Genomic DNA, 15874 nt, shown 5'->3' with positions numbered 1-15874 from the left:
GGTCACCTGTCAGTATTCGGGTAAGATGGAAATATCACCCGTACCCACAGTGCATACATCTGGTAAAGGTCGTGTAGCTTCGAATTCTGTTACTTACTCGGGTGCCAAACTGAATTATGTTGTGGGAATGAAATCGAACGGCGTTAACGACACGTTTAATTATGTGTACCCCGCTCTCGTTCATTCTGACGATGACAACGTAGTTAGTCAATGTAAAAGTCTCATGTTCTGTCAAAAAACCAAACAAGGAATGCCAACACCTTGCTTCGTTAAAAATCTGGGATCGTTCGCCCTCAACTATCAATACACTGCCGGCACGCCCCAGTCCAAACAACCCAGAGTTGATTTAAACATGCAGAAAGACTATACGAAAGTGTATGTTTGACGAATAAATTTGCTGTTTCGAGTCGTATACATCACAAACTCCAACATGCTTGTTATTGCGCATGCGTATTATATATATTTATCTAATGCGCAATTGACAAAAAGCCACCAGATTTTTGTCTGAATAAAACAAATAAACAAACAAGTCGTGTTTGCCGTGTTCTGTTTTATTTCAATAAATACCATCAATATATCCTATATGATCTGGTCGACACAGTCTGAATGAACAAGCCCAGTGCAATTTTCTGTCACAATCAATCAAACAATATAATATTGTCATCTCCTATGTATACACGAATGGGTCGTTGTCATAGCTTAGGGAACTGTTGAAGACTGTACTCGATCGCCACATCGAAGGTTCATGCGGGGAACACATTCTTTCCAATTATAAGAGCATCAAGAAATGGTTTCATAATCAAGAAGTCTGCTGCGATTGTTACTTCTTTGATGTTTTCATCACATAATGTGAAGTTTTTCGTTCTAAGATTGTCATCTCTGTAATATATTACATCGTCGATCTTTTCGTGAATTGCAAAGTGAATAAAGAGATGCCAAAATTCCTCTGGGATGTAGTTCATTTTCAGTGAACTTAAATCAATGCCATCACGAGCAGCAATATTGTGGAAACGAATATATCCGCCCAGAAAGGGGATGTGCATCTCGAGACGTTCGACAGGTAGAGAGTAACACTCCTTACCTACAAACAGACGTATTCTTTCGTCCATACTTTGAAGGGTGGCAATGTCGTTTCACTTTAAATATATTAAATAGTCCTTCCATTTATACTAAAGAGTGCAATTCGCGTTAGGGCAATTATTGAACATTTAAATATTTTATTGGGATCCAATTTACTAAGTTTTGCATTTTGCCGGTTATCTTGATATGATTAGGATATTCCATTGTTTGGTGGGGGAGATGTAGTTGTAAGATGTAGGTGAAACTGTGTACGCATGTCATTAAAAAGCAAGCAGTGTAAATCAATCAATCTTTATTGCATAAAGACATACCATGTGTTACCTGTATCGGTATGGAAGTTTACAAGAAGAAAAAAAAAATATTCGAGGAAAACATCACGATGTAACACATGAATCGTCAGTGTATATTCTCACAGGAGACCATTCGATACTGACACGAGTCTGATCCACTTGGAATTGTGACATTTCGTTCAAACGCTTTACATCAATGTCGTGTTTCTCAAAGACGCCGTGTAGATCTCCTTTGACACAGTTTCGAAGGACGTATACAAACTCGTAGTGGCAAAAATCGTATTTGTCCTGTACATATGTTGATTTTTCCTCATTCGTTGAAAACAGTAACGATTTTGCAATTTCAAAAGCAATCATAGCCAGCTTTCGTGCATCGTAATTAACTGTCATTTCATAATCCATGATAACTACGTCGACCATCAAGTGTGTGAGTTGAATGTGTGTCGAACTGCTTTCGTTTTCGTCCAAAATCTCGTCCGCACAACACAGCGACGTCTTCCACGACGACACGTCGAAGTTCAAAGTATACAGAATGTGGAGTTCCATGTCCACGAGTTGTTGCAATGTGTAACTGTTGGCTGTCGCGTACAACATATCACTGGCTGTGCGAATATGAACTTCTTCGAATTTCATTGCGATGAAAAGACTTGCTGTACCAACAAGTTGAAGACTTTCTTTGTCGACTGTTTTGTGTGCAAGATAACGATCAAACAAATTCACTGCAATGTGTAATGTCTGTGAATTCATTTCGTAATCCTTGGCCACCTGGAAAAGCCAGTTGATAACGATAGTTCGCATGTATGCTGCGATAAATGGTTGTCGATCAATGTAGTCGGAAACAGTTTTCACTTCATATGTCGTCCTCTCCATGATATTGTTAACATTGTGAATAGGTTTGTGCTGTGTCATTATAAAACACCCACGACTCTGTTTTGTGACGTCCGCGATGTCAGTTATAGCATCCTATTAATAAAATAAGAGTAAAAAAAAGTGTATATTTATATGCATGTTGGTTTACATTTTCGTAGTTGATGCGAGTTTTATCTATATATCATGTCGGACAGATACAATGCAAGGCATATGGTGAATTGGGTTCTCCTAAGAAAAGCTGACAATCATATTTATGCCTTACAAAAAGGAGAATATCCACAGTTGACCAGACTGATCGAATTTACGTTAAATGATAAATCATCAGAGAGCCTAGCTATCAGTGCTACGGTTATCCTCTCACTTGCAACAAACACTTGTTTGTTTGACCATTACGAAACAATTAGTGCAATTGCGGGAATGTGGCTTAAAGGTTACCGGAATGCAAAATTGAGACAGACACTTCTTAAATTGCATCACCAGTTGTTAAACTGGGTCGCATTGAGTTCACTTGCCAATCTCAAACTAAAAACTCGATTCTGGACGCCTACAAACCTCTGCCGAACAGATACAGAAGCACTAACTTTTCTTTTGGGAAGAGTGTTTTACGTACAAGCCGTAATCCCCGACAACACAAAGTTGGCCGCTCTTGGAAAATGTCATATTGAATTGCAACATTACAGTAACTGTGATATTTGCAGATCGAAGGGAGTAAATCAGAAATAAATTTGCGAATACAGAGAAAATATATCTTACATCGATAGAATGAAACAACTTGAATTGTATGTAGTTGGTGGACGTGCCGTCATATAGTATTCATGGCGATGTCGCAGCCGTAATCCCCGACAACACAAAGTTGGCCGCTCTTGGAAAATGTCATATTGAATTGCAACATTACAGTAACTGTGATATTTGCAGATCGAAGGGAGTAAATCAGAAATAAATTTGCGAATACAGAGAAAATATATCTTACATCGATAGAATGAAACAACTTGAATTGTATGTAGTGGGTGGACGTGCCATCATAGTATTCATGGCGATGTCGCATAGGTAACTTGATAACGGCGCACTTATGAGAAAATTATGACGTCGACGTCGTTCGTAAACGTGCAATCACATCGCGTAATGTTTGTGATCGACATGACGATAAATAAAATATTGTAAAAAAAAAAACAAAACAATAAACGACGTCACTCTTCAGATCGTAGTTGTCGTGACGTCACGATGTTGTCCGTTTTACATTTGGGTCGTTTCCAGTCATGTACGTCGAGTGTCGTGACGTCACTTTCCCTCTCCTATACATGTATATAAAGGTCTCAGTAGCACCACATACGTTCACACATCCTTGAACACTGACAAGAACTAGACTCATGCCATGGCTCACACAATGGATGTAAGCGTGTTAAACGTTCTTATCGCAAACAACTTGGTTGTTTCGAGAGAAATCGAATCAATATATTGCACGGGCTGTGATTTCACAAGCAGGTACATGGAAGACGCAGAAGACATACCTGACCTCCTTTTGGAACATTATATGTTTTCAACTCAATCAACGAGGTGTTTCACTCAAAGTTTAAATGCAAGTTTGAGGAACATGGCAAGACTCGCAGAAGACATGAGATATAACATTGCGAAACCTCGTAACGCATGGGCCAAGCTTTACAACCAAGTGTGTGTTGACACCTGTCGTCAAAGGCCAACTGCCCCACTGTTGGTACCACTTGTAATTTATATCATAACGCGATGTGTTTTCAACCCAACAACAACGACTATTTCAACACGCGAAGTTCTTGATGGTATAGACTCTCGTGCAGTACGTTTGACGGAATACAGTGAGTCTCTCGATAGACTAAGCGTGCATTTATTTGAAATAATCCCTCATAGAGAAGTACGTGGAGTTCTTTTCAACCAAGCTATGCGTATCTGCCAGAGAGAGGCCGAAAAACGACGTCGTAGAGAACAGTTGTTATTAGCTGCTGATAACACTATCGGGCAACAAGCTAACGATGGAGAAGAGCTCGAGGAAGCAGACGTTCAAATCCTTTTTGTCGTGAACGCACGTGGAGTGGTTGAAATTGAAAGTCATGAAGAACCGAACACTGAACAATCTGTCGTCGCTAATAATAACGATGACGTTCAAGAAACTTTTTCCGACGAAGATATTAATGTTGATGAAGACAAAACGAAAGATAAACACCGTGAGAGTAACAACAAAAGTACATTGGACAATTTTACTTGTAAGATTTGCTACATGAGTACTGTTTCGGTAGTAGGGGTCAAGTGTGGCCATCTCGTGTGTACGCACTGTTACACCAATCTGAGTACGACAGAGAAAGAGATAAACTGTCCGTTTTGTAGGAAAATATTCGTACCTTGCAAAATGTTCTACAGTTAAGAGCTCGATGTATTTGCAATTTTTATGTGTATAAAATATGTATAAAAGAATTAGTACAATGTATATTGTTTCAATTTGACTTGTATAAGAAAAGAAAAATCTTGGAATTTGTATGAATAAATTTGACCAGTATTCTAATCACACAATCTCAAGTATGCATTTAATATGATTCGTATTTGGATGAGAAGAACTTGATAACTTGATGTCGAAATGTGAGAATGAAGAATGTAACACATGGGGTCTGTTAATAAATTCGTTGGTTTATTTGCACGTAAACAAAAGAAAAAAACGGGCTACGCCGTGTGATGGCGCTGTTCAACGAACATTGTGTTTTGGCGCCAAAAAGTTACTGTCCAACTATTTCATTTTATGCTTTGGAAGACAAGTTGACAATTGACACGAGTGTTTTTCGGAAAGTTTGTGAACACGAGGTATTTGGAATAATCGTTATCCTTTTCTAATAGGTAGCAAAACGCATTCAAAGATTTCAACATTGCTGTAACTTGGTGTTCTAATTTTCGCTCAAAAACATACTCATCTTGTGAAGACATGTTTAAGTAAGGAAAACATCACAATGTTAATATATACACACAATCACCCTCACATCGTCAGTTATAAATATATATACATATATTTGTCTGGACTGGTGTACAATGTTTGGGTTTGGGAAAAAATGTACACTTTTCAACTTATTGCCAGGGGAAGAAAAAAAATGGAGATGAGATGGGATGGGATGGGAATGTGTCGATTAAAGTGTTTAATCTCTTCCACTGTGTACACACACACATAGACAGACACCACCAAACATCACCAATAACACAGACATGCAAGATATTTAGAACTAAAAGTGAAACTTTAATTTGTGTATCCCAATGCTATTACATGATTTTGCATTTGATAGTTAAATAACAAAATCCGTCATGCGATACTATATATGGAGAACTTTTACGCGATCGACCTAACATTTATTATACAATGAAAGGGATCATCGATGAAAACGCTAGAGATCACCTCGAAGTCTGGATGGACAATAAGGCCTGTGTACTGTACAGCGTTGCTTGAGAACTTTGCTAAGAACAGTGTGGAGATCTCTGTGACAATGCCAACGGCCAATCAGTTTGTTGTTTTTACACAAACACTCACATCGTCTGTAAGAAGTTTGAAAATTTATCCATTTAGCATTAGCACGGTTATGGAACGGTTTAATAAACCTTTCTGCTTTTAAGCAAGGACGTTCGTAGTTACAACGACATTTGTAACCCACGTGTAAAAAACTACACTGGAATACTTTCTCCTCTGGAAGCCAAGTCCCGTTAAACTTGTATGACACAGAATACCTGTCGCACTCAAGAAGTCTTCCGAAACTCGAAATTTCTTTGGAAAATATACAGCGAGATATAACTAGCAAGAAAATAACAATAAAATTGTTTTTACACATCATCTGTTTAGGCAAAGAGTTAACTAAAACGTTTAAGTATTGAAACACAGTGAACTTTCATCAAAACACCCGTAATGTTTCTATTATATTTTCACAAAACAATGTCCACGATTTTTTTAAGAGGTCAGCAATGTCTTGAAAATACAGATAAACATAAAGAGTTCTTTATTACGGCGAAGTTTCATAGTGTTCGTGTTTCAAACAAGATACCGTATCGTAGTCACCTGTTGTCTTGAATATGTCACATCTGGAAAGGCTTGGATCCACACCGGCGGTAGTGTTATTATCAGGCAGAAGAGGACGACATGACATTGGGACCATATGAAACGGTTCTTACATTTGTTGGCAGTTAACGGGAACGAAAATGCTCGTGACACTGAAATAAAAGAGAGAGAGAGAGAGAGAGAGAGAGAGAGAGAGAATTATTAAAAATCCATACGACGATGACACTTGAAGAAATAATTTTAAAAAATCTACATGTCAGCCATTTTGCCATTATTAAGGCAGGAACAATTTGAAAGGTGAAGTATTCCCTCCCCCCCCCCAAAAAAAAAAAAAATCAAATCAAACACACGAGTCAATTGCATTGGAAATTTGGAATGAAAATGCATACCTTTTAGTTATTGGCCAAGTTTTAACGGTCTCGTCAAAGTCCACACAGCTTTCAGCAATCGGAAGAGGGAACGCTACGTAAATTGGAGAGGTATTTAGCGGTAACCTTGCTTGAGCAATCAGTCCATGATGCGTGCAACACTGAAATTAAAATAAATACATAAACAGGTAAATGTCATGTTATATGACAACACAAGTGACTGTTTGGTAAGAAGATGAAGGGGGTTGGGGTGATGATAAACCGACGGTGATAGTTAGCTCACCTTTGTATAGGAAATGATGTTTTCCTTAGACGTGAATCCTGCATGGAAATGAGGACTACAACACCCAAGTATCAATGAAGAAGCGACTGAAGTCATATTCTTAGTATCTTCACGCCCAGGAAAATCCGGCTATGCTATTTTGTAGGAGACATTTTTTGGCGACGTCACGTTGTACAGTTGTCTACGTATACAACGCTCCTCCATAACTATGACTGAGTCTTGGTGCACGCTCATATTATAGGAAGAGAGTATTGTCATACAGGGTGGCATGTCAATGTCAAGGTGTCCAATGTACTAGCGATGGCTATGTTTATGAGGCGAGCTAGACATGTATAGCACACGAACACACACGTATAAACGAAATGGAATAGTCGAATATACTTTGATTAATATGTCTGGGTTTTTATTGACCACGACGTGGGTTACTTGTTTATCATGTACAGGAAGGCGCCACAACACAAATCATATGACGTGAATAGATACAATGTTTCTTATTCGGTGACATGGAACATTTCCTGCATTTATCTAATGTTGGTTGCCGTGACTGTTTTCATCCTAACTCTGATAAACTTCATTTTTATACAGCACTCTGCCGGAATAAAGAAGTAAAAACAAACCACGTAGCAACATATTTGCCGTCTGTGAAGGCAAAATCTAAATATGGCCGTCGATTGTGATAAACGTACGCGTGGCAATGGAAGCGTATCTATGGATCCACGGATACCACACCGAAGCTGTTCTTACGAGTCAACTGGGAACAGCGACTCTGAGTCCGATGAAACCACAGAGTTCCCCCCTCGGCGTAGTATTCAAAATGCAGACTTGTCCATATTTTGTGACCAGTTATCACAAACGGTGGGGTCAGCTGAAAATTTCAGAAAAATTATCACAGAACGTTGTGGACATAATGAGTTCGTAGGTGTTGGGAAATCGGACTTAATCATACATCCAGGTTTCAGAGGAACACTAGAATCCATAAAGTGGGAGTTTGAAATGGTTTATACGGGGAAGAAACTTTACATGGTTGGATATTTAGACGAACTAGGGTCGGACACTTTTATTATGCTTGACGACGATGGTAAAGTGTATAAAGCCGACGATTCATTATTGTACTTGGTTGGAGACAACTTCTGTAACTACTTAAAGAATGGCCCAAACACCGAGGAGTCATTCTACGATTATTATGGCCATCGTGACCAAACAAAGAGTCTTCCGTGTGCAGGATTTGGCACGTATGATGACGAGGTAACTATGTACAAGTCATAACAAAGTAGGCATGTTGGAAATTTAAACACACACACACACACACACACACAGAAACAAAAAAAAATCAACGACATCAACGAGTGCATATAATTTATAAAGCAAAGTTAGATTTGCAACACCGTTCACCAAAGATGTTTTGTGTCCATATATCCATTCTAGTTTTGGGTTGTATGTTATAATATTCACATCAGCATTTAAACAAGTCGTTGGAGTGTCCATTCTATGTCGATAGCATGCTGTGAAGATGTGTGATAGTGATATATACCTAAAAACGACCGGCCCAGAGAAACTACCACTTGTAAAATGTCCCCGTGCTTAAGAACGATTTTTTTACTATAAAATATTTTCACAATATATATATATATATACACCAGAATTTCCGTTTTACTTATTAACAGCTGGCATACTTAGATGAGCTTGGCAAAACTGACACATATTGTGCTGGCAAGAACAGTGGTGCAGATAACGTAGGTAGGTGACTCTAGACTGTTAATTACTTTCTGAAATTCATACCAAACCACACTAAGTTTGATTGGCACCACCAACAAGTTAATATTCGAGTACAAAATAATTCTTTTGTACAATACGTTTATCATACGTGTTTCATGACAAAATTGACCTTATATGACTTGTGTGCATTGTGGTTAGTTCTGTAACAATTCGTTATTGTTGATTGCTTCGTTTACTTTAACAGCAAAGATTCGGCCTAGTGTCTGTCTTGTGTGTACCCCTGAAAGGACCAGTGACTGGCTCTATAGAAATGGATTATGTTAGTGAAACCGGTGTACATGTAAAAAGTAACATTGCACAACTAAAACACAACTGATGGAACGAGGTCACGATATGTACTTAAATATGTACTTAAAAAGTCAAATACATTGTTTGCCATTCACGAGGTAATTTTAAGAATTTTTAGTCATTCGATACTCCTGACCAACCATTTGGTAGTGTATTTCGTTCGAGTTTGTACCCTACACCTCAATCTTTCTCTATATAATCATAAAAAAACTTTTTATTTAAAAAAAATTGCAGGAAGCTTTCTAGAAGTCAAAAGAGAAGTCCTGAATCAGGAATGTGAAGAGATGGCAGATTTGTTTGGGCGCAAATTTACGAGCTGAAAATGTCTATCTAGCAGCTGTTGTTTTCACCCTTCATGACGACGCGACACACCTACGTACTAACGCATGTGACCTCTTCAGGTTTTACTGCCTTGTCGACCAACCAACTTGTAAACATATTTTGCTTTTATGGTGAATTTGTCAACTGTGACTCTCTGTTAGCCGTTCAAATTGATATGGCATTGTGGAATAAAATAATACAAATGATATAACAATGCGAATTTATAATGCGTCCTTCCTCCTGAGAACACTCACAATTATTACCCCTGGCATGGATCAATGTTTTATTCAGTGTATAGGGATTTGATATGTTTGCTCTCTGGCTACTTTGTTGCTTAGTTGACTATATTGTAATTTTGGGCGAATGTAGTGTCAAGCAGGTAATATTTATATACATTACTCTGAATAAAGTTTGAATTAATCGTTCCAAAATAACCTCTCTATGAACACCCAGTGTCTGTTCAGTGCTTGAATGAATGACTGTGTGAACAGAGAAGTCGGCGGTGCATTGACATGAGACCTGCATGTGCATGTATATTAGGCCACGGGAGACATATTGATTGAGGTGTTGCGATACTCATGATGCGGGGAGAGGGTCGCTATACTGAGATGGAAGGTAGAGAATTGCTCAAAACAATATGTCTTATATCATGTCTAAACTAAGTGGAAGTCAAGAGGATATGAGACCTGCTAATAAGCAAGAACAGTTTGAAAAATATAATGTGAGTGTGGAATTTTAATGATAGCAATCGCTTTGGAGTCATGAACGATATTTTCCACCATGTGTGCATGTTTTGAGGAGCTAACAAATACTGGCATTGCAGGACTTGTATAGAAAGGCCTGTGACCACAACGTCTTTTATCAGTGGTGTAAAATGACAAATGAAAACTGCCTTTGAAGGTGCCGAAAAAAGTCTACTTCTAAGCTTATCACTAAATAAACTGACAAACATTGTTACAAAAACAACACACGGCCCCGCTGATGTAGGTGCATGCAGGGTTTTATCTAAACAACCAATCAGGCGACAGGTATACAAAAGCATGTAGTGACGTCACATTTTTTCGTTCAAGACAACCAATCACAGACTTTGTTGGCCTGTCATTGATACTTCTGACAGTGTTGCAACGAAAACCATACCGCGACTTTAATTCTAGACGACAAACAATGTAAATACAAATATCAAAATTGCATTTATTTGCTGAATTTCGAATGACGAAAGGAAAAAAAAAAAGATATAAAAAACTTTATTTTTCTTAGAGTAGAGTTTTAATTTATATTTATTTATTTTGTTCCATTACAAAACACACGCATCGCATATACATCGTAACTATTAGCGACATTTCGAGTCATCTAATTTTCAACGAGCTCGTTGCGTACGGATCCCAGCTCGTTGCATACACATATACGCGTGCATGTCCGAGTAAAAATACCGGTGACGTGACGTGAGTGGATACATTGTTATCACGTCTAAAAATTCATCCACGCCTGTCTTGAACAGCAGTCAGGTTTACGATAAAATCGTCAACAATGATAATAGACGAATAGATTTTCATGCAATTGTAATATGCGTTTGATGGCGGCATCTTTCTGTAATTTGAAAATCCAATATTCGTTTAGATGGTATCGTTCCGTGTTTTGAATCGCGTGGATAAAAACTTCACAAAATGATACCCATTTGAAGAACTTTTTACGCTTGCAATCTTTTGTAAAGGCAAGAATATTATGGTACAAGTGGCAGGTACTTTCACCCCACGTACAAAGAGAAGTGTTGTCGTTAACGAACACTCGTAATACCGGTCTATTTTTCCTTCTTAATTTATCGTATTCAAAGTCGTGTGCAAAGCTGAATATATCTTCGTACTTTTTGAGGAATTTGGCGATATTTTTTTCTGGAAACATGAGAGCATGTTAAACTTTCGACATGTATCTAATATTGTCCCGTAAATATACATGCGATCAATGTAATGGCAAGATGTGTGGTAGTGATTTCATTTGCAGGGCTCGAAATTAACTTTTTTAGTTGGTAGTCACTTTGACTACCACTTTTTAAAACTGGTAGTCAACAGGGAAGATTTGGTAGTCATTCTTTTTTTCAGCATTTAATAATTTATGCATAAACAAAACATTAAGTAATAAACCTTCTGATAACACCTGAGTTTTTTTCATGAAATTAATGACATTCATATTATGCAAACATTTGACCTGTCCTAAAATAATACGTTTTTAGAAACAATAGGGTTTTTGTTTTGTTTTTTAGTCGGAGCAAGGCAACGACTTACTTTAGTTTTAGACAAAATGTAGCAAAAAGGCACGAAGGACTGTCGACAGTCTAAACAGTGCCATTAAAAGGCGATGCGATGCATCGATGGTACATCCCTATATGCGTCTGTATGCTTCACATATTCTTCAATGTCCCCATTGATGAGTAACCCTAAATCATGTTCACTTGTTGTTTTACTAGATGTATGTACCATATATCCTCCCAATGAATTTATGTATGTATTCATCATGATCAAATTGTACAGACATACATTAAAACTGTATTTTGTCAATCTGTTCGTCACTCAGGCTGTGCATGCGTTTCGGAGAAGGAAGCCACGACTTTACTTAGTATTCAAGTACATGTAGGATTAGTCCATCACTAGACTATATGTATCAGGTTGAACACATGTACAGGATTTATTGGTGGTCAATGACTGTAATTTTGTTGTGACTAGAGATTTTACTTAGTGTTTGAACTCACGTCGTGTATATTTCGATGTATTTTATTTCAATGATAACGGTGTGAGGTATAGAGTTTCACCATTCTCTCTTTTGATTTTTGTTACCATTATTTTGTAATCATTTTATACGCTTGGGTAAATAAACCACTTATATGTAATAATAATAATAATAATAATAATCTTTATTTATACTGGATAGTTCTTTAAGCATATAAACACTTGTCTCCCAAGAAGTCCAGTGAGGGCCATCGCTCATGGGTTCAGTGTTATGATTAGTGAGTGGCTCAGTGTAATGATTAGTGGCTCATTCCATTTCGGGTGTGTGGGTTGCTTGTCAAACTTATAACACAAATGTCTCAAATCTGAGCATTTATGCTATTTGTTATTATTTACTTTGTAAAAGGTAAACGTCATACGATAAAAAATACACACGGTTACCATCCATTTCCGTTTCCCTTAAATTAAAAAATAACATGCTATGACCCAACCCTAGAGAGAAATGGTTTGTGCCAAGGCACGTCCCTCAAATCTTATCTGTTCCTAATACTATCTATAAACATTATTGTATCTATGATATGTCTCCTCCGCTAAGCATTGACGAGAGCCTCGGACTACGGCTAATTTCGAGCCCTGAAATTTTGACACCACGTAACTTGAAAAAGTCATGTCTCAACATGATACAAAAGTGAACTTTCGTCAAACTTCGTGAAATTACTAATTTCATGTGAAAAATTCACGTCTCAAAATGATACAAAAACATTTCACGAATTTCGTGACGTCATATTTTTAACATAACGTAGTCATTTGATTTTAAACCACGTAACTTGAAAAATTCACGTCTCAAAATGATACAAAAGCAAACTTTCGTGAAATCTCTTGAAATTAGTAATTTCGTGACGTCATATTTTTAACATAACGTAGTCATTTGATTTTAAACCACGTAACTTGAAAAATTCACGTCTCAAAATGATACAAAAGCAAACTTTCGTGAAATCTCTTGAAATTAGTAATTTCGTGACGTCATTTTTTTTACATTAATCGTCTATATAAGAGGGAGCTGTGTTTGAACATTTGCCATTCCGTTAGGAACTTGCTTAGGTGATATACAATCGTGTAACGATGAATCCTGAAGAAATAATTCCTATGGACACTGCAGATCTTGACACTGATTTTTCTACAACTATTGAAGACATTGTGAATAGACTGGTAAGATTATTTTTATGCGTTGATATAAACAAAAAACGTTCTATCAATTTTGAACAGCACATGTTAACTGATTTGTTTTTATTTAATTATTTTTTTTTACATTGCAGGGCATGCAGCCAAGTGCCAGTGAAATGGATAAAATATCAGACGCTTTCAATCTCATCGATGATTCCTTTGTGAGTAATCTTGTCGGTGATTCCATGAACAATGCCCAAACAAATGGTGTTTTCGAACAAGGGGATTCTTCGATGAGACAAGAAATAGCTGGACATGAATTAACTCGTATGGACTCAGAAGAATCGAATAATGTTGACCTTCTCGAAAACATCGTAAATGCCGTGGTAAGTTTAGTATAGTTTACTTACTTTTTGTTTTGTCACTATTGATATTATTGTTATATGGGTGTGCATCAGTTTACATTTGTAAAAAAATGACAGCATACCTCAATTAATTTTAAATTATATATTTATTTACACTTTAGGGCATACCTACATGTGCAAGTGGATTATCTATGGTGTCTGATGGTTCGTCTATGGATAATCTCCTACGCGAGGACCAACCCCCTAGTTATGGGACCGACAATATGGAACTCCCAACTGCTGAAATTACTGGTAACTTTGACAGTTTATTGAAGCTATACGGTGATGCCAAATTAAGCCTAGAGTTAGCTGTTCAAAAGATTGAAATGTTTCGAACAACTAGACAAAGTAACGACATTCCTTGTCTTCTGAAATGTACGGACGGACGGTTCACTGTATGCAGCCCAAGGGAAGCCTGGCATCTGCTTGAAGTTCAAATTCACAATCACAACCTATCTTTCATGACGGAAAATCAAAGATCGGACATGTCGAAATATTTGAAAAGAAGTCAAGAAGAAGAAACTGTTTTATCTTGTATTCGAAACAGCTCTCCAGTCGGTCACTTTTTAGACAAGGATCCATCCCAACTACCCCTGGCTGACATTTCCAGTGCATCACAGCCAAACGGAAAACATTTCGTTGCATTGCAATTGGGTATAGTCTTACTGTTTAAGTATGAAGACAGCGATTTTTTCACTGACAGAGAACGCGAGAATTTCAAAGCCAAGATGTATCGTTTGCAACACAACGGAAATGACTATTTCGGTGTGATATACTGGTTCAAATTGCAAAAGCAATTAGATCGAGAGGCGTTTTCCTTCGAAGTCGCACCTGACAAAAGGAATTTATCCGGGGCATCGAATCATTACCAGAATTTTGAGAATGGAGTCAACGGCAGAGTGTATTTCGTCAAAGAGAGGGCCGGCAGAAAATTTATCTGCTCGTCCGAAATGGCCACCAATGACACAGCCAGCTCTTTCGAAGTTTCAACGAATGTTTCGACGTTCATTAAACCGAAGCGACGACAACTCATTGATGTTCACCAAAACTTTGAAGACCAATATGAAAAATTTGGTTTCTCAGTTGTCGGACATTTTACAACTGCATTGTGTAAAATCTTACCTACACAATTTAACAAAGCTCATTTGTTTAGTGTGACTAAGATACTCAACGAAATCACAACCAAAACGTCGAGAAAATTGGTTTCTTCAAACGAACAGCGCATTATGGATTTGGGCAAAGAAATGACAGAGATCGAAAGAGCGATTCGCCTACATACCGACCAACGTTTAACAAGATATACTAGCGACAACATTATTACAGCCTTAAATGAAATTGGTTCAAATGCGCCTGTCCTCGGACAAGCCATTAAAGGAATGGCCGAGACAATTTCGAAACAAGCCATTTCACTACGTGAAAAGGATGAACAATTACAACGAATCACGGCTGAGAACAGAGAAAATGTCAAAGAAATCGTGTTGAGACTGGAAAGTTTACTTGTCGAAAAAGAAGCGGAAATTGAGTCACTAAAAGCCGAAAATAGAGATCTCCGTGAACAACTTGAAACCATGCACAATAAGATGTTGCAAATGGAAAATCATATGAGTTGTATCAAAAAGGAAGTTCAATTTTTAATGCGTCATCACAATAGAAAGTGTTCGTAATAACAATAAAAAATACAATTTGAATTGAACTAGACTGTCATGTTATGTGTGTATATTTCGTTTGCATTGTGAACAAGTGTATTTTGCTACATAAATAGTTGTCCTTTTCTCACCAAATCCCCCCCCCCCTACATACTATAGATTCCCCTCCCCGATATCTGAATCACCGAACCATTGGAGACATCGTTCAATTTTATTTTTGGTTGGTGCTGGCTGAAGTTCGACGACTAATCAACAGAAGTCAATTACTACCTGGTGACAGCAACTGCTAGTGTTACGGATGAGAGAATACAACTTTTTGATATTCGCTAAGTTTTGATTTTTTGCCAGGTCACCGTGAACTCTCAGCTGTCATGAATTAATAGTTAGAACAAATGTTTGCATTTCGCGAATAGTATTCTTCTAAGATGAAAACATTAAGTTATTAAAAGATCAACAGTGTCAAATAATGACTGATTACAGACAGTTGGAAGAACAATGACGTGATCACGTTTGGCTAGTTTTGATATTTGATCACCAAACATAAGAAATTTATACATGCTATATGATAATATTTGTTGTAAAGGACTGCAGTGATCAAAGAGGTGGTTTA

The 15874-nt window shown here is 37.5% G+C and overlaps 3 protein-coding genes and 1 long non-coding RNA gene across 4 annotated transcripts in view; 2 read left to right on the top strand and 2 right to left on the bottom strand.

Annotated features, from left to right (window-relative positions):
- Nucleotides 1-15874, bottom strand: part of LOC144440436 (hydroxylysine kinase-like) — a 204871-nt gene that overhangs the window by 103077 nt on the left and 85920 nt on the right. The window lies entirely within an intron of this gene.
- LOC144439706 (uncharacterized) lies at nt 5015-9704 on the top strand. Its single transcript, XM_078128940.1, has 4 exons — nt 5015-5063; nt 7531-8190; nt 8610-8682; nt 9244-9704. Exons 2-4 carry the CDS (start codon nt 7606-7608, stop codon nt 9327-9329), a joined length of 744 nt encoding a protein of 247 aa, XP_077985066.1. The 5' UTR covers nt 5015-5063; nt 7531-7605; the 3' UTR covers nt 9330-9704.
- On the bottom strand, nt 5506-7290 carry LOC144439707 (uncharacterized). The gene is made up of 3 exons (XR_013481143.1): nt 6946-7290; nt 6684-6823; nt 5506-6446 (listed from the first exon to the last, which is right to left on the bottom strand). It is a non-coding gene; the product is annotated as an uncharacterized LOC144439707 (long non-coding RNA).
- LOC144440411 (uncharacterized) lies at nt 13136-15282 on the top strand. The gene is made up of 3 exons (XM_078129783.1): nt 13136-13259; nt 13367-13600; nt 13741-15282. Exons 1-3 carry the CDS (start codon nt 13173-13175, stop codon nt 15280-15282), a joined length of 1863 nt encoding a protein of 620 aa, XP_077985909.1. The 5' UTR covers nt 13136-13172.

Source organism: Glandiceps talaboti, chromosome 9 (genome assembly GCF_964340395.1).
Source record: "Glandiceps talaboti chromosome 9, keGlaTala1.1, whole genome shotgun sequence".
Lineage (NCBI taxonomy): Eukaryota > Metazoa > Hemichordata > Enteropneusta > Spengelidae > Glandiceps > Glandiceps talaboti.
Note: the sequence above shows the minus strand (reverse complement) of the source record. Positions and strands in the feature narration are given on the sequence as shown.

Excerpts from the sequence above, each read along its gene's own strand:
- LOC144439706 (XM_078128940.1), top strand. The coding sequence starts at position 7,606 with ATGGCCGTCGATTGTGATAAACGTACGCGTGGCAATGGAAGCGTATCT. Across the intron at positions 8,191-8,609 it reads TTGGCACGTATGATGACGAG|CTGGCATACTTAGATGAGCT; the intron begins GTAACTATGTAC and ends ACTTATTAACAG. Across the intron at positions 8,683-9,243 it reads CAGTGGTGCAGATAACGTAG|GAAGCTTTCTAGAAGTCAAA; the intron begins GTAGGTGACTCT and ends AAAAAATTGCAG.
- LOC144440411 (XM_078129783.1), top strand. The coding sequence starts at position 13,173 with ATGAATCCTGAAGAAATAATTCCTATGGACACTGCAGATCTTGACACT. Across the intron at positions 13,260-13,366 it reads AAGACATTGTGAATAGACTG|GGCATGCAGCCAAGTGCCAG; the intron begins GTAAGATTATTT and ends TTTACATTGCAG. Across the intron at positions 13,601-13,740 it reads AAAACATCGTAAATGCCGTG|GGCATACCTACATGTGCAAG; the intron begins GTAAGTTTAGTA and ends TTTACACTTTAG.